Here is a 22,655-nt window from a genome sequence, read left to right as displayed (position 1 = left end):
ACTCGATCAGAGAGGCACTCTGCAAGAGTGTCTCGCGCGCATTCCGCGGCACGGGGCAGAGTGCGGGTCAAGGCTGGGCGGGGAGACGGCGTGCCTCGACGCGTCGCCGTCTTGTTTGTTGCGTCTCTCCTGTCGTCGTCTGCGCCGCCTCGCTCTCCTGTCGGCCGGGCGAGTTGCAGGTGACGCACTGCCCAGAGTCGGGGACTCCGCAGCGCGTTCGTCCAACGTCTGCCCCGCCCGCCGCTTGTCCTCGCGCGCTCACACCGCCTCGTCTCCCGCTTGGCCTCGACCCAACAGACTCTCGCTCTTCTCTCGCCGCGCGCCTGACCCGCTGCCAGGCGAGAGCGCGTCCCACGCTACCTGCGCCCGCCCGCCATGGCCGCCGCGCCGGGCCACGACGCCCCCTCGTCCTCATCAGCGAACCCGCTCAAGTCCCGCCCGCGCCCTCCTCCCCTCGCGCCCGTCTCCGTGCCCGCCCTCGCGCAGACGCAGGCGCACTCCGACCTCCCGCCCCAGTCCCCCGCCGTCGTCCTCTCGCCCTCGACGCCCGACTTCCCCACCCTCGCCCTCGCACCCGAGCCGACAGAACTGGTCCCCGCTCAGCTCCTCTCGCACGGCGCCCCGAGCCGCTTTGCCGACGAGCACGAGGCGGCTATCAGCCCCGTCGAGTCGGACGAGCAGCAGGAGGTGCTCGTTCGCTCTTCGACGCCGGCATCGTCGGACGAGGGCGGCGCAGGATCGGGCAGCGACGAGGGCCGCACGAGGGTAAATGACCCGACCGTGAGGCACTCGCTCATGCTCCTCGACTCGAGGCTTGCAGAGATCGAGTCGCTCGGGTTCGGCAGCGCCGCAGGAGTCGGACGCGCGGAAGGAGAGGCGCACAAGGCGGCCACACCGGTGCGTTTTTGTGGAGCGCCAGGTTCTGTCTGGTGAGTAAACGCTGACATGTCCTCCATCCAGTCCGGGCTTGTTGCGGATGCTTCGCTCAACTCGCTCGCCTCGCTCGCGACGAGCACAACGTCGTCCGAAGACGCTTTCGACATCGCCGACTTCCCCTCCATCGATCCTCAGCTCGACTCGTCGTACGAACTCGACCCTTCCACCTTGCCGCAGCAGCGCAAGCGCTCAAGCGACCTCATGAGCTTCCCGGTCCCGCCGTCCCTCCCAAGCATTCCTATCTCGCGCCAATTCGCCTCGCCAGCGCTCGACGAGCACGAAGAGCACATGTTCGAGCAGCTTGCCCAGCTCGGACAGCGCAACAGCGTGCAGGGTCTCGGGCTGTTCTCGGTCGACGCGCCGCAGCCTTCGCCTGTCCTCTCGTCGAGTGTCGGTCGCAGCTCGCGCTCATCCACCCTGTCCAACTCGTCGACGCTGTCGAGCAAGTCGTTCGACGCCTCGACGCTGGCGAGCTCGGCTGCGAACACCTCTGCGGGCCCGCGCGACAAGGACGAGGCGGCAGCGACGGCAGACGCCTTCCCGCCCGAGCTGAGCTCGACAGTCAACTGGTTCGCCATCTCGCCGCCTTCGACGACTCCGCGCCTCCCGCCGCCCATCGACCCGCTCCTCGCCAACACCGGCGCGGGTTCGGCGCACCCGGCACTCGCGTCCCCCTTCGCTGACTCGTCCTCGCTTTCGCGGCGCCCGAGCCCGACGGCGGCGCAGTACTCGGCGCGGTCGTCGTCGCTTCCACAGTCGCGCGCTCCGAGCCGTACGGGCACTGCGGCCGAGGCGGACCAGGCGGCGGGCCGCGACGTCGAGCCGACACCTTCCCCGACGATGTCGCCTGTCGTGAACGGACCCTTTGTCGCCTCGCCCGAATTTGGCGAGCTCGAGATCCTCGCAGACGATGCGGCACCTGGGCCCACGCAGCAGAGTCAGGCGCAGATCCCGTCGTCGCCGTCGATGCGCTTCGGACAGACGATCCGCCGCTTGTCGTCCTTTGGCCTGCTCAAGAAGCGCAAGAGCGAGGCCGTCCTGCGCGAGTCGACGAGCAGCAATGCGAGCGTGTCGGCGGCGGCCGAGAAGACTGAGCGCCCTTCGCTATCGAAGCGCAAGAGCGAGATTGCGCTCTCGTCCTTCCTCCGCTCGAGCCGAAGCACCGCCGACAAGGAGAACTCGCCTGTCCCATCGTCGCCCAAGGCAGTCTCCTCCCGTCCGCTCATCAGCCCGCAGCAGCCGCCAGTCGGGCCCAAGAAGCTCACGCGCCGCTCCGCCTCGTCGCCCAAGCTGTCGAAACTCTTCGGCTCGAGCAACGAGCCCCGCCCGCCGCTGCCCGTCTCGCCGTCGTCCTACGCCGGCTTCTCGCCCGCCTCGACGAGCACCTCGCCGGCGAGTCCGCCGACCGAGTTCAGCGCGCGCCCGCGCACCCTTTCCTTCGGCGAAGGCGGGGCCGCTGTCGGTGCGGCCGAGCAGCAAGGCAGCCTGCGTATCAAGAAGCGCTTCTCGATGTACTTCAACCAGCTCGGGACGGGCAAGGCTGGCGACGAGGAGATTCCGCCTGTGCCGCCGACGCCGAAGGAGCACCTCGAGGCCAAGATGCGCGCGCCCGCCGGCATCGTCATCGACGTCGACAAGGCGAATCAGCTCGTCGACAAGACGTCGGCCGTCCCGACTTCCGCAGACACGCTCGACATTGCCTCGCCGCGCAGCGCGCAGGCGTCGCCCGTCTTCTCGGAAGGAGCCGCGGCAGGCACGTCCTCGCCAGCTACCTCGGCTTTCCAGCAGTCGTCTACGCGCACCGCCAGCGCCAGTAAGCCATTCTCGGCCCCTCTGCCGACCGCTTCGCTGTCTGCGCCTGCGCACCAGAGCGGCTTTGCGTTCGGGTCCGGTCCGCCTTCGCCCGGCCTCTCGTCGGTGGCGCACTCGTCGACTCACGACCACGTCGACTCCCGACTCTCGCTCTCGGGCTTCCTGCGCACGACGGACCTCGACGAGGTGCGCGCCGAGACGTTTGCGGCGCCCGGCCGCGCTGCCGAATTCGCTAAGCAGTCGACGCGCTCCTCGTCTGTCTTCCCGACAGCCAAGCTCGCGCAGGAGCGCATCGAGGCCAAGCAGCGCGCGACCGAGTCGCGCTCTTCGCACCGCAGCACGGTCGACGCGGGCGCGGGTACGGGAAGTCGCCCCGTCTCGCCCTACTCGGACACTTGGTCCCGCTCGGCCTCGCCGGCACTGCGCGACACCCTTGCACAGCAGCAGCAGGCGGGAGTCTTTCCGCCGCAGAACATCGTCGCCTTCCCGGTCAGGATGCAAGTGCCGACGGGCCTGCCCGCGGCTCCCGCCGTGTCGGCCTCGCCCGAGTCGATACATGACGGACCGTTCGATGACGACTCGGCCGAGGATGACTACGGCTCCGGCACGGACAAGTCTGACAGCGGCGACGAAGACGACGACGACCGTCCCATCGGCGTCGCGAACCCGGGCGCGCTCACCGCGCAGAAGAGCCTGCGCTTGACGGCGGCGAAGAAGTCGCGCAGTGAGCGGAAAACGCGCGAAACCAAGGACAAGGCGTTGCGCGAGCAGCAGGCGCAGCGGTCTGCGCGAGCGCGGCGCGAAGACCCCTTCGAGCTCGAGCACGCCGCCGCCATGGTTGCTACGCCGCCAGTCTCAAACGACGGGCACAGCACGGCGCCGTCAGCGTACTCGGCTGCGATCCCGCGCCACGTCGCTCGTCCGCAGCTCTCGCCCATCGCATCCGCTTCGTCCATCGCGTCGCTGCAGTCGATGGGCCACGACTCGCTTCTCCCTCAGTCGGATGCATCCATCGACCGTCGCGGCAACTCGGCGGGTATGAAGCGCTCACCGTCGGCACCGCTCGACCCCATGGTCGCCGATTCGTCCCTGACGATCGACACGCCGGAGGTGCCGCAGGAGCCGCTTCCGCGTGCGAGGGCGCCGTTCCGCCTGCCGTCGCGGCGTGACTCGAATAGCCGCGAGCGCTCCAGGTCGCGCTCGCGCAAACCTGACGCTGCACGGCCCGTTGCGCCCGCCGCCGAGGCGCCGCTGCGATCTCCGACTTTCGCGCCTGCTCCGCCGAAGCCAACATTCCGCCCGCCGCCCGTCCCCTCGGCTTCGTCTTCGTCCGTCCCAACCTTCGACCGTCGTCCGAGTCTGCCGCACAAGTCGTCCGAGTCGCCGACTGCTTCACCCGGTGGCACCCCCAACCTCGGTCGCCGTCCGAGCCTGCACCCGGACCTTCAGCCGGGCACGATCTCGCGCCAGGCGAGCGGCGCGTCATCCCGCTCCGGCTCTGGCGGCCTCTCGCGCACGCCGACGACGAGCGTCGGCAGCCGCTCGCGCTCGACGACCGTTTCGACAACCCCTTCGCCCGGCATCGAGCAACGCATCTACGTCGACTCGTCCTTCTCGCAGTTCCTCAAGGTCAACATGACGGACAAGTCGCTCGTCGGCGAGATCGTCGCGTTCGCCAAGGCCAAGGGCGCGCTGAGCAAGGAGACGCCTGGAGCGCAGAACGAGGGTGGGTGGGCACTGTGGGAGTCGTGGCGCTCTCTCGGCATCGGTGCGTCCTCCCAATCTCTTCTCGATGTGTTCCTTCTCCTGACATGCTAAACAACGTCGTGCAGAGCGACCAATTCGCGAGTACGAGTTCCTTGCCGATGTCGTCAAGTCTTGGGATCACGACGAGAACGCCCTGTTTTTCCGCCGCACGACCATGTGGCCCATCATATCCGCTCACGTACGTGCTTCCGAATCTGTTTGCAGAGCTTTGCTAATGTGAGACGTCCTGCAGGCTCGTCTTCCGCCCGCCGTCAGCAAGACCGGCCCGATACAGATCGAGCTCAAGAAGAGCAAGTGGTCGAAGCGCTTCCTTGAGCTCAAGGACGGCGTCGTATCCCAGTCAAAGTCGGAGAAGGTGTGTCAGCTTCGCTTTGTCCCGTTTCGCTTGATTGACTTTTGTGCTCTCCTATAGGGCAAGGATTCGACCACCCTTTGCCAGCTGAGCAACTTCGACGTCTTCCTCGTCTCGGCCGATGCTGCGCATCGTTTGAAGGCCCCGAGACCTTTCGTCTTTGCGCTCAAGTCGCGTCTGACGCGCGCGCATTTCGAGGAAACGGCCGAGTGGTGCCACTACCTCTCGACGAAGACGCCGGAAGAGGTGGCGAGCTGGGTCAAGACAATCACCGAGGCAGGGGTGCGTGCATTACAGCTCCGCTTCGGTGCGGTCCGAGCTGACTCTGTCGCATGCCACAGAACTCCTTCGCCCGCCAACGCGAGCAGATCGTACTCGGCGCTTCCTCCGCACCTTCCGCCACGTCTTCGCCCATCCCCGCCAGTCCTCTCTTAGCTGGGGCCGCTGCTGCCGCATCGACCGCTCCTCCTGTGCCCGTCAAGCCCAATCCCGTCCGCAATGTCCTGTCGCGCCCTGCCCCGCCCATGCTCGCGCAGCGGTCCTACACGGCGCCTCTTCCTCCATCTCTCGCCCCTCCGCAGCCGACGCAGAAGCCGCTCTCCCGCCACAACACGGTGGTCAAGCCCGACTCGCGGCAGTGGGCTGCTATGGGCGAGGAGGAACGGCACGACTGGCTCCGCAAGTCGCAGCGCACCGCCAAGGAGACCAAGACGCCGCTGGTCGATCTCTCGCGGTGATGGCTTCAAGGCAGATGTCAAGTGTAGATCCAATCCCGTCCTTTCGTCTTTCGCCGATGCTGGCAGATGTTGTCTTTCCCTTCCTCTTCCACTGTTTCGTATTTCCCCGACTCCCGTCTCTTGGCTGCTTTGAGCGCCTCTCCCTTACCCTTACTCTGAGCGTGTTGTGTGCGTTGCATCCTCCTTAGCAACGCTCGCAAGCGGTCTGTGCGCTTCCCGGAGTCCGCTTCCTTCGGTGCGTTCGCCTCGGGTCCCTCGTCTCCTGTCTCGCGTGGTGTCTCGCTGGGTCTGCCCTTCCCTGGTACGCTGTTGCTGTCGATCTGGCTTTCCTTGCGACGTGATGGAGGACTCGACAGAGGGGCTTTCACTTCCGACCTTCTCAGGACGGCTCTCGGCGGACTGGTCTTCGCACGAACAGAGGTGCGCGCCTTGAAACAGCGATCGAACGACCGAGCTCACGGTCCCTCACCTTCACAGGCTACGATCCTGGCTCGCTGTTCGGGGCATCCCGCTCCACGCGCACGAAGCGGCCGAGACGCTCTCCCTCTCGCTCGTCTCGACGGCCGCGGCAGCGTGGGAGCGCGAGGCGGGCGACATCGAGCGACGCGTGTTTGACGAGGCGGTGAGGTGGTGCAGGGCGCGCTGGGCGGGGCAGGATCGCAGGAGGTAAGTCTTGCCAGGTCGTGCTTCCGTGTAGGGGCATCGATGACCTGCCTGCCCTCGACAGGTGGGCGGCGACCGCTGCGGTCAACGAGCTCAACTCGCGCTCTTTCCGCGAGCGGGGCAGGCGACGCGAGGGCATCAAGGACCTCTTGAACGACCTCGAGCTGCTCTTCCTCCAGGCGGGAGTGATAGACGACGAGGCGCAGCGCAGGGTCTTCGCAGGGTGCGCCACATTCGTCCTCCTCATCACCTTGTTGCTCAACTTACTGAGCCGCCAAACCTGCAGGTGCTTCTTCGAGTTCCCACACTGCCTGTCCCGCCTGTCGCGCACAACAACGTTCGCTGATGCAGTCGACGAGGCGCTACGCTGGGAGGCCGACATGGTGCGGAAGGAGCGAACGGCGCTCACGAGTCATCTTGAGGTGCCAGCGCCCTCGCCTTCGCATCGAACGACGCAGGCCGACTCGCTGGCCACGCCGACAGCCGAGCGAACCGTCGTACGCGATGAAGGCGGAAATGCCGGGAACAACTCGACCGTCAGCAGTCGCTTCGTCGAGCAGATTCCGACGCCGGCAGAAGAGCTTCCGCCCCTCGCGACCTTGTACCGCGCTGCCTGCCCGTCCCGCTCGACCGAGACGCTCGCCATCCGCTCCGTTGACGAAGCGCATCCCCGAGCGCAGACCGCCCTTGCCGCCTATCCATCGCCGCCGCAGGAACCTCTCCAGACGCGACGGAGCCAGAGGGCACGCTCAAAGCTGCCAGAGGCGTTCCGACATTCGGTTGTGTCGGACAGTGCAGCCCTCTGCGCATCCGCGCCTCCTCGAGCATCGGACGGTCCCGTCCGCGGATCCCTCACCCTCTCTATCCCGCACTCGCGTCATCCCTCGTCCTCCCGCACGCCCACCCCGCCGTTCGTGACCGAAGCGACCTCGTTCCGCTCATCCGACCTCTCGTCCGTCGCCGCGCACCGCAGCAGCCACCACACCAGCAGCAGCAGCCCCGCGCCCTCCGACCTGTACGGCTCGTTCCCGTACCCGGCAAGACCGTCACCGACGACCGACGCGTTCCGCACGCTCGCTGCGCCCGTCGTGCGCCGAAGCGCGAGCGCCGCTGCGAGTGCGGCGGACCAACCGGCCCAGTGGCGCTCGTCGTCGCCCCTCGCGCGCTCGTACGCGCAAGGAGAGACGCACGGCGCGAAAGACGGGCCGGGCTGGCGCAAGTCGCCGAGTCGGACGACGAACAAGCTCGCAGCGCTGCTACGGCGCCCGTTTGTCTCGTCGGCGTCGGTGTCGAGCTCGTCGGGGCGAGGGCACAGGAAGAGCCACTCGCTGTCGGGGGCGCTGGAGGTTCCTGGGTCGGCCAGAGGAGGAGTGGCGCGGGAGGGTGAGGAGGGGAGGCCGGCGAAGATGAGGGGGATGGGGGCGCACGGCGGGCTCGGACTCGGACTGCCGCCGTGAGAAGTGCGCACTGTCAGGTCTCGCCGAATTATGGAACAGTGCCCAGGCATAGCAGAAATTTCGTGTCGATCGCGACGTCTCGAGGGCATCGAGCGATGCGAGCGCGACGGAATGGGTTCGGTTGAAAATGGTCAATTTGACCTGGTTGCGTCATGATACAACAGTTGCAAGTGTCGTTGCTACAGAGGCAGGCAGGACAGAGCTGAAGGAAGGGAGTCAGCTCGAAGGCTAGCAAGGAGGCGAAGAACGGGAAGACGCACCGAAACAAGCCTGGTCCGGCCTGCCCCGCGCGCCGACAGCGCGCGTCCCTAGCTCAATCCCGTCACACGGTGAGCGCAAGCGACTCTCGGGTGGGTGTGAGAGCGCCTGCGCCTCAAAGAACCGGAATGGGCTCGGACTGCGCCGCGGTCTCCTCCTCCTCGTCAGACTCGTAGTCCTCGTAGTCCATCTGCGGTGGTCGAGTGGTCAGTTGCCATCAATGAGCTGCCTGGTAACAGGGGAGAGAGAACGGACCATGTCGTAGACTACGCGGACGAGCAAGCTGCAGCTGGGGCAGGTCGCCACCTCGTCGCCCTTGGCCAGCTGTGCCTGTTTCGGTTCGAGTTCAGGTCAGCAAGGTTGGGCGAGTGCTGCAGTCGTCGCGGCGTAGACGTGCCCTCGAGATTTCGAACCTGTCACCGCAGGGGCACGGATAGTGGAAGACCTGACGGGGAGCACGAAGGCGACGTCAGCACGATGGGCCGGGCAGAGGACGTAAGGGGGCGCAGGCACCTTTTTCACGTCGTCCCACGCAAAGTCCTCGATCTCGAGCTCGTCGTCTGCGCGCGAGGGAGGGAGTCTGCGGTGAGCACACTGATGAAGCGCTCGAGCGCACGCGCAACTGCACGTGAGGGTGCTGCGGGTGTCTGTGAAGGGTCCAAGAGGCAGGACTGACAGTACGAGACCATCCAGGACACGCTCGCACGCAGAGACGGCGGCGGGCAGCTCACGACTCGCACCAAGCCTCGTCGGGTCGCGCCTTTGCCTCTCTTCCGCACCCTCACTCGCACTCAGGCGAGCTAGACAGAGGCGTAGGCTGCTCAGAGCACGGTCTCGACTGGCTCGGCTGGCTCGAACCCCGCCCAGATGCCGCCGGCGCTCCCCATCTCGTCGCCTCCCCACGCTGCCCCGAATGCCCACCTCACCGTAAACCGCCGCAGGAGCGTCTCGCGCGGCTCCCAGGGCTCCGCCATGAGGTCCTCGCTCGGCGGCAAACCCATATTCGTCCCCCGCTACGGCTCGACCCTCTCGCGCGGCGAGAACGACAGCGCTATCTCGGACTCGGAAGTCGGCAGCGCGAGCGACCTGGGACTCGCTGCACGCTTTGGCAGCTTCAGCGTCACCCGCGAGGAGCTCCGAGACGGTGCGCAGCCCTCCCGCTCGCCCAGCGCACCCGCGATCGTCTTGCGTTCCGCGCCCTCCGCTCGGCTTATCGCTCACAACCTTTGCCCATGCAGGATCTGCCCGCCTGGCGTCCATGTCCCTCGCCAACGCCCACGGCTTCCCTTCCCCGGACGAGCCCTCGCTCGCGTCCTCGTCCGCCGCTGCCTCGCCCTTCTTCCGCCCCTCTTCGCCTCAGTACGACCAGACGACAGCCTCTTCCTCCGCGCCGTCCGGACTTGCTCTCGGCCGTCCACCAGCACAGTACTCGCAACGCCTGGGCATTCCCAGCTCAGAAACCGGCGTCGGCTCGTCCAAACGCCTCTCACCCATCGCCTCCGCCTCGACCTCCCCGACCATGCCCCTCCATTCGACGCCTCCTCCCGTCTCGACCAGCAGCAGCGGGGCAGACACGCCCAATGCGCTCCCGACGCGCGACGACCTCGAAGCCTCGCCCGTCCTGCGCGCGATCGGGCTCAGCACCGGCAGCGACGAGCGCACGCCGACGCCCCACATGCTCCTCGAGCAGGCCGAGCGCGAGCGCCGCGAGCGCCTCGAGGCGGCTACGCGGGACGGAGACGAGGGGGAGGGCGAGGAAGGGCACGCAGAGCGCGGCGCGCGCGGAGAGCCAAAGATGCTCGGCGACGAGAGCGGCGGCGCGGGCAGCGACAATGACGAAGACGGTGACGAGGCGCTGCTCGGGGAGAGTCTCGCGGGCGACTCGTCTATCGCAGTCGACGTGTCTGATTCGGGCATGTCGAGAAATGGGACGCACGAGGCGCACGAGGAGACGCCGCTGCTGGGCGGTGCGGCGGGGAGTAAGGGGTCGGGCAGAAAGGCCAGCGCGCATCCGCCTGTGCCTACAAAGGGAGTTGCGGCGAGAGCTGCCGCATGGGCGGAAGGGGCGCTGCACAAGGTCCGGGAGATCAAGGCTGCGGATGTCCGCGACGGGGCGAAGGAGGCCGTCACGAGCATTCCTGCCGTCATCCTCGGAACACTCATGGTGCGCCCTCCTTTCTGCTCCCGATCTCTCCGGAGATGCACTGACCCGCAGGTCGCCCGCAGAACATCCTCGACGCCATCTCGTACGGCATGATCACCTTCCCGGCCTCCGTTCCCGCCTTTGCCAACTTTGGCGGCATCGGCGTGTCCATGTTCTTCGTCTCGTGCATCGTCGCCCAGCTTGTCTTCTCCGGCGGCGGGTCCATCTTTGCAGCGGGCAACGGGTCCATGATGATCGAGGTCGTGGTGCGTGTCCGCGCCGCCTTCTCAAACCCGAATTTCGCCGCTCACGTTGGTGCTCCTGCAGCCTTTCTACCACTCGATCGTCGGAGTACTGGTAGCACACATCGACGACGACGAGACGCTCGTCGCGACCACGATGATGGCCTTCGCCCTCTCGTCCATCCTCACCGGTCTCGCCTTTGGCGCTCTCGGCGTCATGAAGCTCGGCCGCTTGAGCGAGTTCTTCCCGCGCCACATCCTCGTCGGTACGATTGGCGGCGTCGGGGCTTTCTTGTTTGTCACGGGACTGCAGGTCTCGGCGCGATTGGAGGAAGGCGGCGGGATCTCGCTCGAACTCGTCCGGCACTTCTTCGACGCCGAGATGCTGCCTCTCTGGGTATGTTGTTCATCTCTATCTCTGCACGGCGAGCACCCGCTGAGCCCTCGAACCGACAGACCGTGCCCCTCGCCCTCGCCATCCTCCTCCGCCTCATCACGGCGCGCTTCTCGCACCCGCTCATCTTCCCCGCCTACTTCCTCGCCATACCACCCGTGTTCTACGCTATCACCACTATCGCTGGTATTCCCGTCGAGCGCCTCCGCGAGCTCGGCTACGTCTTCGAGGTCAAGGGCGTCGACAACGAGTGGTACGAGTACTTGACGCACTTCAGTACGTAGAGATGCCGTCTAGCCAAGCCGAGGGGTACGTTCTTACGCTTTGACCGACCAGACCTCCGCAAGACCGACTGGGGAGCACTGGTCGAGACCATCCCGAACCAGCTCGCGCTCGTCTTCTTCGGCCTGCTTCACGTGCGCCTGTCTTCTTCAATGGCGAATCCACCTACAGCGAGCTGATACAGCCTCCACAGGTCCCGATAAACGTGCCCTCACTCGCCATCTCGATTGGCGAGGACAACGTCGACACGAATCGCGAGCTCGTGGCGCACGGTATTTCCAATGTCGCGAGTGGTCTGCTTGGATCGGTGCCGAACTACCTCGTGCGTCTTGCGTTAGCTCTTCCATGCAATTTGCCTGACCCGTCCCTCTGCTCAGGTCTACGTCAACTCGGTGCTGTTCATCCAAAACGGCGGCACGACCCGCATCTCGGGCTTCATGCTTGCGCTTGGCTCGGTCGGCATCCTCATCGCCGGACCCAGCCTGATCGGCTACCTCCCCGTCTGCGTCGTCGCAGCGCTCATCTTCATCCTCGGCATCGACCTCGTCAAGGAAGCCGTGTGGGACACGTACCACCGCGTGTCGAGCTTCGAGTATGCGACCATTTGGATCATCATCGTCACGATGACTGCGTTCGACTTCACCATTGGTCTCGCCGTCGGCCTCATCCTCGCCTGCGTGCGTTTCCCACCCTCGAAGCCGCTCATCTGCGAGAACCTCGCACTCACAGCCTCATTTCCAACCAGGTCTCTTTCGTCATCATGTCCTCGCAGCGCCGCGCGATCCGCTCGATTCTCACGGGCGCCTCCGCGCACTCGACCGTCCGGCGGCACCCCAAGCAGCAGGCCTTCCTCCTCTCGGTCGGGCGCCAGATCCGCGTCGTCAAGCTCCAGGGCTTCCTCTTCTTTGGCACCATCTCTAACGTCGAGGCGACGGTGCGCAAGATGCTCGACGCGGCGAGCTGGAGCGACAACCCGATCCGGTTCTTGGTCGTCGACTTTTCCATGGCGAGCGGTGCGTCCTGCTTTGACTTGACTAGAGTGACACTCTCACAGTGTGCGTGAGAGTCTGATGCTGAGTTCGATTGGCTCGCGCAGGCGTCGACTTCTCCGCCGCCGAGGCGTTCGTCCGCATGCAGCGCCTCCTCGACGAGCGCGGCGTTGTCCTCGTCCTGTGCGGCTGCTCGTACACTTCGACCGTCGGTGTCGCTCTGCGAGGAGTAGGGCTGTGGACGGACGGGGACGAGGGCGTCGTCGTGCTGGAGAACCTGAACGATGCGCTCGAGGTGAGTGCTCCTCTCCTTGTTGGACTTTCGTCCTGCCTTGTTGGACTTGCAGCTGATTGCCTGTCTATATCCACAGCACTGCGAGAACGCCTTCCTCCGCAGCCTGTATTCGAAAACGTTCCGCCCGCCTGCTCTGCACACGCAGTCGGGCAACACGAGCCTCCCGCTCACCTCCGCCATTGGTGCGTCTTCATTCGGCTTGGCTCTTGTCCCTTGCTGACTCGAATCGGCTGCGCAGAGGTACCAAAAGCGGATCTCGACAGCGACATCGAGGGCTTCTCCTCCTCGCCTCGCGCCAACCAACTTCGACTTGCGGCGAAGGAGACGGTCGCTCGTCGTGCGTGACACCTTCACTCTTTCATCTCGACTCCGTTCGCTGATGCAACAGTCTACTCGCAGCCGAGATTCCGCAAGCGCGCATGAATTTCCAGCAGCCCCTGCCGATCCTGCTGCAGGCATTCCAACCCTTCTCGCCCGACCTCAACGAGGACTACTGCTTCGTGCGCTGCTTCCATCACTCATCCTGAGCATTATCTGACATTTTGCACTACGCAGCGCCTGGTGCCGTACTTCAAACGCGTCAATGTCGAGCGCGGCACAACGCTGTGGTCGCACGGATCCGAGTCGGACGCGTGCGTGACTCTCCTCGCAAGATCGCCAGAGACCAGTCCGCTGACACCTCTGCTTACAGGTTCTACGTCATCGAGTCTGGCATGCTACGTGCAAGCTACGTCTTCCCCGACCGGGCGCACGGCATCAGCGAGTCGATGGTCGCGGGCACGGTCGCGGGCGAAATGTCGTTCCTCTCGCGCACCAAGCGCAACGCCAATGTCGTCGCCGAGCGCGACAGCGTCCTGTGGCGCATGGGCATCGCCGAGCACGAGGAGCTCGGGCGCAAGGAGGGATGGGGCTTTGCGAGGAGGTTCGAGGAGGTGGTCCTCAAGATCTCGAATGCCGAGATAGAGGTGCTCATGGTGCGTCGCTTTTTTGCTCGTGACTCTCACAAGCTGTTATACTGATTAATTTGCTGCCTGGACCTGCAGGGACACCTCTTGTCGTCGTTGTAGCCGTGCTTCTTTACATCGCCGCATCTGCATTTCAGGGCCCTCTGCATCCGATGCCTTTCTTTGGCTCGCACCTCGGCATCAGCATGCGAGACAACAGCGAGCTCGCTCGGCCGACGGGCGGGCGGGGCCAGCGCAGGCAGCGGCGGGCGCGCGGGCGAGCGGGTGAGGCCCGGCTGGCCCGCGCTCTCGCTCCTTTATCCTTTTCCTCTTCCTCTCTCCTCGGCAGGCAGCCTGACAAGGTGCTTTGCGCGTAGGGGAAAGCCATAGAAACACGCTCTGTTGCCCAGCATCGTCTGTGTCTCCCGTACAGCCTTCCGTCAGGTCGCCCCGTCGAGTGCGTCTCGTCGTCGCCATGCTGAGCTGGGACCACCCGCCTGCCCTCGACCCGCCGCGCCCCTAGCTCGACTTCAGAGGCATAGACGAGGGTGCTGTAGTGCTGTTGGCCGCGAGTCTGCTCTTTAGAGCCCCTTGGACCCGCTCAGGAGCCGTCGAGGGCGCGCTTGGGAAGGCTGCGCTCGGCGCCTTCCCCGCTTCAGCTCGGGCGCGCTTGGGCTTCTGCTCCTCGCCCTCTCCCTTCCCGCTGCACGGTCTCTGCGGACCGCTAGAACTTGCTCAGACGGCGCACTGAACCAGGCTAGCCCCGCACAACACCCGACCTGCACTTGCGCACCGCTCGCTGCAGCTCCCTTGCTCTCTTCCCAGCGTCACCCTCCCTTTCCCCTTCCCAGCCGCCGCTCCCCTCCTCGCATCGCGCCTGAGCGGCTGTAAAACGCCATGGCTGCCACTCCGCCCCCTCTTGACTTGGCCGTCCCGGTTGCCCAGCCCGCCGCCGCCATCTCGCGCCCGCCCTCGCCCTCGTCCAGCGTCGGCGGCCGCCCCATCCAGCCCATCGTTTCCGTCCCGTCGTCCGAGGTTGCTGCGCAGTACTCGGGCCCGGATGCTCAGCCGCAGGAGGCTGCGCGCAAGACGGACCGCATGCTCCTCGAGCTCGCCGACGGCAGCGCCTACGAGGGCTACAGCTTCGGGGCCGACAAGAGCATTGCCGGCGAATGCGTCTTCCAGACCGGTATGTCGACGCACGCGAAGCTGAGAACGAGAGAAAGGTCGAGACTGACGATCTGCGGCGCCACACAGGCATGGTCGGCTACCCCGAGTCTCTCACCGACCCGTCGTACTCGGGCCAGATTCTCGTTCTCACCTACCCGCTCGTCGGTTCGTACGGTGTCCCCAAGCGCCCCGCAAAGGGCGCGAACCCGGCGTCGCTCCCGCGCGAGTTCGAGTCGTACAAGATTCACGTCGCCGGTCTCATCGTGAGCAACTACTCGGGCGCGGGCGACGACTTCTCGAACCACGCTGCGCACTCTGAGCTTGCCGAGTGGCTCCGCGAGGAGGGCATCCCCGCCATCTACGGTGTCGACACGCGCGACCTCACCAAGAAGCTTCGCGAGCGTGGCTCGACGATCGGCCGCCTCAGCCAGCGCAAGAAGGGCAGTCAGGGCGCCGCCAACTGGCGCGACGAGTACGAGTCGATTGAGTACCACGACCCGAATGCCGACAACCTCGTTGCGGCCGTTTCGACGCCGCAGCCGGTCCTCTACCAGGCCGACGCTGGCGTCGAGCCTCTCCGCCACCCGTCTGGCCGCAACCTCCGCGTCCTCTGCGTCGACGTCGGCATGAAGTACAACCAGATCCGCTGCTTCACCAAGCGTGGTGTCGAGCTCAAGGTCGTTCCGTACGACTACGACTACCTCTCGTCGTCCGAGGAGCCGTTCGACGGTCTCTTCGTCTCGAACGGCCCCGGTGACCCCGCCACGCTCAAGTCGACGACGACGATCCTCGCCAAGGCGCTCGAGGCAGCCCGCTTCCCCATCTTCGGTATCTGTCTCGGCCACCAGCTCCTCGCTCGTGCCAGCGGCGCCAGCACCCTCAAGCTCAAGTACGGCAACCGTGGTGCCAACATTCCTTGCACGTCGCTCGTCACGGGCCGCTGCTACATCACCTCGCAGAACCACGGCTACGCCGTCGACACCAAGACGCTCCAGTCGGGCTGGAAGGAGCTCTTCATCAACGCCAACGACTCGTCGAACGAGGGTATCTACTCGACCGAGCGCCCCTTCTTCTCGGTCCAGTTCCACCCCGAATCTGCGCCGGGCCCGCGCGACACCGAGTTCCTCTTCGACACGTTCATCTCGGCGATCCAGAAGTCGCTTGACGCGCAGGCTAAGGGCGCCCAGCTCGCCGGCCCCGTCGTCTTCCCCGGTGGCGATGCCGCCGAGAACGCTGCCAAGACGCCGCGTGTCGACGTCCGCAAGGTCCTCGTCCTCGGTTCGGGTGGTCTCTCGATCGGCCAGGCCGGCGAGTTCGACTACTCTGGTAGTCAGGCCATCAAGGCGCTCAAGGAGGAGGGCATCTACACCATCCTCATCAACCGTGCGTCATAATCTCTGCTCGTGGAAGCGGACTCGAGGCTGACCTTTCCTTTCCGCGCAGCCAACATCGCGACCATCCAGACGAGCAAGGGTCTCGCCGACAAGGTCTACTTCCTGCCTGTCACCGCCGACTCGGTCCGCAAGGTCATCGAGCACGAGCGTCCGGATGGCATTTACGTGACCTTCGGTGGTCAGACCGCCCTCGGGGTCGGTATCAAGCTCAAGGACGAGTTCGAGGGCCTCGGCGTCAAGGTTCTTGGTACGCCCATCGAGACCATCATCACCACCGAGGACCGTGAGCTCTTCGCGCAGGCGATGGAGGAGATCGGCGAGAAGTGCGCCAAGTCGGCCGCCGCCAACACGGTCCAGGAGTGTGTCGAAGCCGCCAACGACATCGGCTACCCGGTCATCTGCCGTGCCGCCTTCGCGCTCGGCGGTCTCGGCTCGGGCTTCGCCAACAACGAGAAGGAGCTCGTCGAGCTCTGCACCAAGGCCTTCGCGACGTCGTCGCAGGTCCTCGTCGAGCGCTCGATGAAGGGCTGGAAGGAGATCGAGTACGAGGTCGTTCGCGACTGCCGCGACAACTGCATCACCGTGTGCAACATGGAGGTACGCAGCATTCTGCTGCTCCGTCTCCCTGGCAGAACTGACGCTTGTGCCCCTGCAGAACTTCGACCCGCTCGGCATCCACACTGGCGACTCGATCGTCGTTGCCCCGTCGCAGACCCTCTCCGACTCGGACTACAACATGCTCCGCACGACGGCTGTCAACGTCATCCGTCACCTTGGCGTTGTCGGTGAGTGCAACATCCAGTACGCGCTGAACCCGCACTCGCAGGAGTACTGCATCATCGAGGTCAACGCGCGTCTCTCGCGTTCGTCCGCGCTCGCCTCGAAGGCGACCGGCTACCCGCTCGCGTACACGGCCGCCAAGCTCGGTCTCAACATTCCGCTCAACGAGGTCACCAACTCGGTCACCAAGAACACGTGCGCGTGCTTCGAGCCGTCGCTCGACTACCTCGTCGTCAAGATCCCGCGCTGGGACCTCAAGAAGTTCACGCGCGTCTCGACCCAGCTCGGCTCGTCGATGAAGTCCGTCGGTGAGGTCATGGCCATCGGCAAGACGTTTGAGGAGACGCTCCAGAAGGCCATCCGCGCCATCGACCCGTCGTTCGCCGGCTTCGGCAAGGTGCGCCGACGCTCCTCGCGCTTCACTTTGTTTTGCAAGGATCTGACGACTGCTCCCTACAGAACGCCTTCCCGGCCGAGGAGATTGACGAGGAGCTCGCCAAGCCGACCGACCGCCGCCTCTTCGCGCTCGCCAACGCGTTCCACGCCGGCCGCACTGTCGAGGACATCCACAAGCTTACCAACATTGACAAGTGGTTCCTCCACAAGCTCGAGCATATCGTTCGCATTGACAAGACTGTCTCGTACGCTTCCGCCTTTTTCCTCCGCCCTTCGCGCGCGTGCTGATCGACTGTGGTCTGCAGGAACTACACTGCGTCGCAGATCCCGGGCGACCTCCTCCGCACCGCGAAGCGCACCGGTTTCTCGGACGCGCAGATCGCCAAGATGCTCGGCTCGAACGAGCTCGCGGTCCGCCGCCTCCGCCTCGACCACGGCATCACGCCCCGTGTTAAGCAGATCGACACGGTCGCTGCCGAGTTCCCCGCCTTCACCAACTACCTTTACATGACGTACAACGGCGCCGGGCACGACGTTGCGTTCGAGGACAAGGGTATCATGGTGCTCGGCTCGGGCGTCTACCGCATCGGTTCGTCCGTCGAGTTCGACTGGTGCGCGGTGCGCGCCATCCGCACAATCCGCGAGCGCGGCTTCAAGACCGTCATGGTCAACTACAACCCGGAGACGGTTTCGACCGACTACGACGAGGCCGACCGCCTCTACTTCGAGGTCATCTCGCTCGAGACCATTCTCGACATCTACGAGGCCGAGACCTCGTCGGGCGTTGTCGTCTCGATGGGTGGCCAGACCTCGAACAACATCGCTCTCCCGCTCCACCGCCAGGGCGTCAAGGTTCTCGGCACGTCGCCGGAGATGATCGACATGGCCGAGAACCGCTACAAGTTCTCGCGCATGCTCGACAAGCTCGGCGTCGACCAGCCGCTCTGGAAGGAGCTGTCGACGATGGAGGCCGCGCACGAGTTCTGCAACAAGGTCGGCTACCCGGTCCTCGTCCGCCCGTCGTACGTCCTCTCGGGCGCTGCGATGAACGTCGTCTACTCGGGCGACGACCTCGACGCCTACCTCAACCAGGCCGCCGCCGTCTCGCGCGACTACCCCGTCGTCGTCACCAAGTACGTCGAGGAGGCCAAGGAGATCGAGATGGACGCCGTCGCCCGCGACGGTAAGATGGTCATGCACTATGTCTCGGAGCACGTGGAGAACGCTGGTGTGCACTCGGGCGATGCCACCCTCATTCTCCCCCCGCAGGACCTCGACCCCGAGACGGTTCGCCGCATCGAGGAGGCGACGGCCAAGATCGGCGCCGCGCTCAACGTGTCGGGACCGTTCAACATCCAGTTCCTCGCCAAGAACAACGAGATCAAGGTGATCGAGTGCAACGTCCGCGCTGCTCGCTCGTTCCCCTTCGTTTCCAAGGTCACCAACGTCGACGCCATCGAGCTCGCGACCGACATCATGCTCGGCCTCCCGGTCACTCCGTACCCCGAGCTCAACCTTCCCAAGGACTACGTCGGTATCAAGGTGCCGCAGTTCTCGTTCGGCCGTCTCGCCGGCGCGGACCCCATTCTCGGTGTCGGTGCGTGCTCACGTTTCCTCTTCTCGCGGAACGGTGCTGACTCGCTCGCTCCCTCTTCCCACAGAGATGGCCTCGACGGGTGAGGTCGCCTGCTTCGGCAAGGACAAGTACGAGGCGTACCTCAAGGCGCTCCTCTCGACCGGCATGCGCATGCCCAAGAAGAACATCCTCTTCTCGATCGGTCAGTACAAGGAAAAGCTCGAGATGCTCCCCTCGATCCAGAAGCTGCACTCGCTCGGGTACAACATTTTCGCGACGGTCGGCACCGCCGACTTCCTGCAGGAGCACGGCGTGCCCGTCAAGTACCTCGAGGCGCTCGACGAGGAGGACGACCGCATCGCGCAGAAGTCCGAGTACTCGCTCCGCGAGCACATCGCCAACAACCTCATTGACCTCTACGTCAACCTGCCGTCGAAGAACCGCTACCGTCGCCCGGCGAGCTACATGTCCAAGGGCTACCGCTCGCGTCGCATGGCCGTCGACTTTGCCGTCCCGCTCGTGACCAACGTCAAGTGCGCCAAGCTCCTCATCCAGGCCCTCGCGCGCAACCCGTCGCTCGCGGTTAGCAACGTCGACTACAAGACCTCGAGCCGCACCGTCGTCCTCCCCGGTCTCGTCAACACGCGCTGCTTCGTCCCCGGTGTCGCCGTGCCCGGCTCGAAGGACGTCCAGGAGGCGACGAAGGCTGCGCTCGCCGGCGGCTTCACCACGGTCCAGATCCTCCCCGTCGGCGACAAGTCGAGCGTGACTGACGTCGCCTCGCTCGACGCTGCCCGCGACAACGCCTCGTTCGCCGCGTGCGACTACTCGCTCGCGATCGCCGCCACGCCCGACAACGCCGACAGCCTCACCCCCGAGCTCGTTGGCGCTGCACGCACGCTGTTCCTGCCCGCGCAGAACCTCTCGGCTTCGGCGGACAAGGTCTCGACGGTTGCCGCGCACTTCTCCGCCTGGCCGCTCAACAAGCCGATCGTGACGGACGCCCGCACGACCGACCTTGCTTCGGTGCTCCTCCTTGCCAGCCTCCACGGCCGCAGCGTGCACATCACGAACGTTCAGTCGGAGAACGACATCCTCCTCATCGGCCTCTCAAAGCAGAAGGATCTCCAGGTCACTTGCGATGTCTCGATCTACTCGCTCTTCTTCACGCAGGAGCAGTTCCCGGGTGCGACGTGCCTCCCGACCGCCAAGGACCAGGCGGCGCTCTGGGCTCACCTCGACGATATCGACGTCTTCGCGGTCGGCTCGCTGCCGTTCCGCCTCGCGACCGAGCTCGGCAAGTCGTACTCGCCGCAGGCCGGCCACGAGGAGTCGATTCAGCTCCTCCTCTCGGCTGTCGACGATGGCCGCCTCTCGCTTGACGACCTGACCCTCCGTCTCGCCGAGAACCCGCGCTCGATCTTCGACCTCCCGCCCGCGCCCGCAGAGACGTACGTCGAGGTTGAGGTCGACCGCACCGTCCTCGTCCCCAAGCGCGCCTACTGGTCGCCTCTTGAGGGCAAGAAGATCGCCGGCGCCGTTCACCGCGTCGTCGTCCGCGGCGAGACTGTCCTCCTCGACGGCGTGCTCGCCAAGGTTGCCGCCGCCGGCCGCGACCTCTCGGTCCTCGCCGGCGCCAGCAAGGAGCGCCGCCAGGCCCGCTTCTCCATGTCGGCTAGCCGCCCGTCCCTCACGTCGCTCGGCTTCCCCTCGAAGGAGGCGGTCACCTCGCCTGCCACGCCCGCTGCGCCGTCGTCGGTTGCGCTCGCGACCAAGTCGCCCAAGCTCGGCGCCAAATCGCCGCGCCTCGAGGCTACTGACGCATCGCTTCAGCCGAGTTTGATGTCGCTCGCCGGTCCGACCGCGGGCGTTGTTGCGCCGGCGTCGCCCCTCGCCGGCCTGCTCAAGCTCCTCTCGACCTCGGCTCGCGCCTACCACCGCCGCCACATTCTCTCGGTCCGTGCCTTCACCCGCGACGACCTGCACATCCTCTTCGGCGTCGCGTCCGAGATGCGCATGCTCACCGAGCGCGGTGTCGCCATCGACATCATGCGCGGCCGCGTCCTCTCGACGCTCTTCTACGAGCCGTCGACGCGCACGTCGGCCTCGTTCGAGGCTGCCATGGCCCGCCTCGGTGGCTCGACCGTCGCCGTCACGCCCGGCACGTCGTCGGTCGTCAAGGGCGAGACGCTGGCCGACACGGTCCGCACGCTCGGCTGCTACGCCGACGTGATTGCGCTCCGCCACCCCGCGGCTGGCAGCGCACAGGAGGGTGCGCGCTACTCGCCTGTTCCGATCATCAACGCTGGTGACGGCATCGGCGAGCACCCGACCCAGGTGAGTTACTCGCCTTTCTGCTGTGGCTCCCGACCCAATTGACCTTCCCCCCCCCCCTCTGCCAGGCGTTCCTCGACATTTACACGATCCGCGAGGAGCTCGGCACGGTCAACGGGCTCACGATCACCATGGTTGGCGACCTCAAGAATGGCCGCACGGTCCACAGCCTCGTCAAGCTCCTCTCGCTCTACTCGGTCTCGCTCATCTTCGTTGCACCCCCGTCGCTCTCGATGCCCGAGTCGGTCAAGGCCGAGGCGGAGCGCGCCGGCGTCCCCGTCCTCGAGACGACCAGCCTCGCGAGCGTCATCGGCCGCACGGACGTCCTCTACGTCACGCGCGTCCAGCAGGAGCGCTTTGCGACCTTGCAGGAGTACGAGGCGGTCAAGGACTCGTACATCATCAACAACGAGGTCCTCGCCGGCGCCAAGGAGCACACGATCGTGATGCACCCGCTCCCGCGCAACCAGGAGCTCGACACGAGCGTCGACTTTGACAGCCAGCGCGCCGCCTACTTCCGACAGATGGTGAGTCCTGTCAATGTCAGAGATTGTGGCGCGCAAGAGCACCTCTGACCCCTTCTCTCCCTTCAGCGCTTCGGTCTCTTCGTGCGCATGGCCCTCCTTGCCCTCGTCATCAACTCGGCGGCATGAGCATAAGCTGTCGCTCTCACTCAAGTCGCTCTTGTCGTTTGTTCCCCCGGTTCCGTCGTTATTGTGTCTCGTCTAGGTCCCCCTCGCCCCTTTCCGCTCGTTCCGTTCATTCGCAGCCTCTTCCCCCTCCTCCTTTCCCTCCATCTCTTGTCCTGCATAGCTAGATACCCCCGACGCACCGAAGTGCTCGGTGCGCCTCGCAGGTGCGCGTCTGGCTCATCACAGACGCCCTTCTGAAAATTAGAGTCGCTTGTCTTCCCTTCGGCTCATCCCGAGAGGTTCGCTTAGCCTCTGTTCGCTGGTTCTCAAAGTCTCTGCATGTCGTGGGACCATCAAGTCGCTTCTTTGGAAGTCTCCTCAGCGAAGGAGCCCATCTCGCGGCAGCCTCGCAAGCTCTCCCTTGACCTCTTCGCTCGTACTCTTGGCCACGCGCTGACGTGGTGGCGTCCTGCTACAGCAGCTCTCCTGCTTGAGGGTCCGGTGTGCGGCGAGCCGCTCCGCTGCCTGCCTGCGTGTCATCGCTTCTTCACATCTCGCGAGTCACTCGCTCGCCCGGGGCTCGGTCGGAGGCGTGGGAGCGCGCGTCGCCCCCTCCAACCATTTAAATGGGCCCTCGACAGTCTGTGTGCAGCGTGGATAGGTTGCGCGGACGGTATCAGGCGAGAGCGATGCCGCCGCCGACACGACGGCGAACAGCAGAACACGACAACGCCCTCCTACCTCCGCACAACCCGCTTCCCTTGGTCACGAGTCCCTCAGCCGGCGGTGCACACACTGTCCAGGGCCTCGGGCGAGCGTGGAACGGGACGACGAGGCCGTGCGGTCGGGCGCGGCGCACCGTCTCGCTTTCCGCCCCGAGTTGCTTGCTGCGGTCGTCACTGTATGACAAAGGCTCTTGCGATCGTGACAAGTGGTACCTCCGCCGCAATGGACCTGAGCGGCAGTGCGGAAACAGGTCGGCGTGTCCGACGAAGACCTTCTCAACCCGACAAGACGCTCGCTCCTGGCTCGGCAGGCCATCTCCGCTAATACTCGAATGACGAAATGTCTCGTGGAGTGATGTTAACGCGGGCTAGGCTGC

General features: G+C 65.5%; 5 protein-coding genes across 5 annotated transcripts; 4 read left to right on the top strand and 1 right to left on the bottom strand.

Annotated features, from left to right (window-relative positions):
• Positions 1-375: 375 nt before the first annotated feature.
• On the top strand, positions 376-5,604 carry JCM10292_004348 (uncharacterized protein; the record flags this gene model as incomplete). The annotated part of the gene is made up of 6 exons (XM_076645683.1): positions 376-897; positions 961-4,516; positions 4,581-4,693; positions 4,748-4,870; positions 4,928-5,149; positions 5,209-5,604. 6 exons carry the CDS (start codon positions 376-378, stop codon positions 5,602-5,604), a joined length of 4,932 nt encoding a protein of 1,643 aa, XP_076508553.1.
• A 340-nt stretch (positions 5,605-5,944) lies between these two features.
• Positions 5,945-7,724, top strand: JCM10292_004347 (uncharacterized protein; the record flags this gene model as incomplete). Its single annotated transcript, XM_076645682.1, has 4 exons — positions 5,945-6,024; positions 6,082-6,270; positions 6,332-6,490; positions 6,554-7,724. The coding sequence occupies 4 exons, from the start codon at positions 5,945-5,947 to the stop codon at positions 7,722-7,724; spliced, it is 1,599 nt and encodes a 532-aa protein (XP_076508552.1).
• Positions 7,725-8,097: 373 nt separating this feature from the next.
• On the bottom strand, positions 8,098-8,671 carry JCM10292_004346 (CSL-type zinc finger protein; the record flags this gene model as incomplete). The annotated part of the gene is made up of 5 exons (XM_076645681.1): positions 8,098-8,172; positions 8,238-8,312; positions 8,380-8,427; positions 8,496-8,542; positions 8,659-8,671. The coding sequence occupies 5 exons, from the start codon at positions 8,669-8,671 to the stop codon at positions 8,098-8,100; spliced, it is 258 nt and encodes an 85-aa protein (XP_076508551.1).
• Positions 8,672-8,849: 178 nt separating this feature from the next.
• Positions 8,850-13,394, top strand: VSB1 (Vsb1p; the record flags this gene model as incomplete). Its single annotated transcript, XM_076645680.1, has 16 exons — positions 8,850-9,126; positions 9,221-10,146; positions 10,209-10,391; positions 10,453-10,764; positions 10,824-11,037; positions 11,098-11,177; positions 11,237-11,365; positions 11,421-11,720; positions 11,789-12,056; positions 12,140-12,327; positions 12,404-12,509; positions 12,566-12,664; positions 12,727-12,827; positions 12,883-12,959; positions 13,019-13,301; positions 13,371-13,394. The coding sequence occupies 16 exons, from the start codon at positions 8,850-8,852 to the stop codon at positions 13,392-13,394; spliced, it is 3,567 nt and encodes a 1,188-aa protein (XP_076508550.1).
• A 774-nt stretch (positions 13,395-14,168) lies between these two features.
• URA2 (bifunctional carbamoylphosphate synthetase/aspartate transcarbamylase) lies at positions 14,169-21,574 on the top strand (the record flags this gene model as incomplete). Its single annotated transcript, XM_076645679.1, has 9 exons — positions 14,169-14,460; positions 14,529-15,824; positions 15,885-16,432; positions 16,491-17,012; positions 17,075-17,256; positions 17,317-18,608; positions 18,673-20,924; positions 20,990-21,448; positions 21,515-21,574. 9 exons carry the CDS (start codon positions 14,169-14,171, stop codon positions 21,572-21,574), a joined length of 6,903 nt encoding a protein of 2,300 aa, XP_076508549.1.
• Positions 21,575-22,655: the final 1,081 nt, after the last annotated feature.

This window comes from Rhodotorula paludigena, assembly GCF_050403205.1.
Source record: "Rhodotorula paludigena JCM10292 DNA, Rt_paludigena_JCM10292v1_ctg2, whole genome shotgun sequence".
NCBI classification, from domain to species: domain Eukaryota; kingdom Fungi; phylum Basidiomycota; class Microbotryomycetes; order Sporidiobolales; family Sporidiobolaceae; genus Rhodotorula; species Rhodotorula paludigena.
Note: the sequence above shows the minus strand (reverse complement) of the source record. Positions and strands in the feature narration are given on the sequence as shown.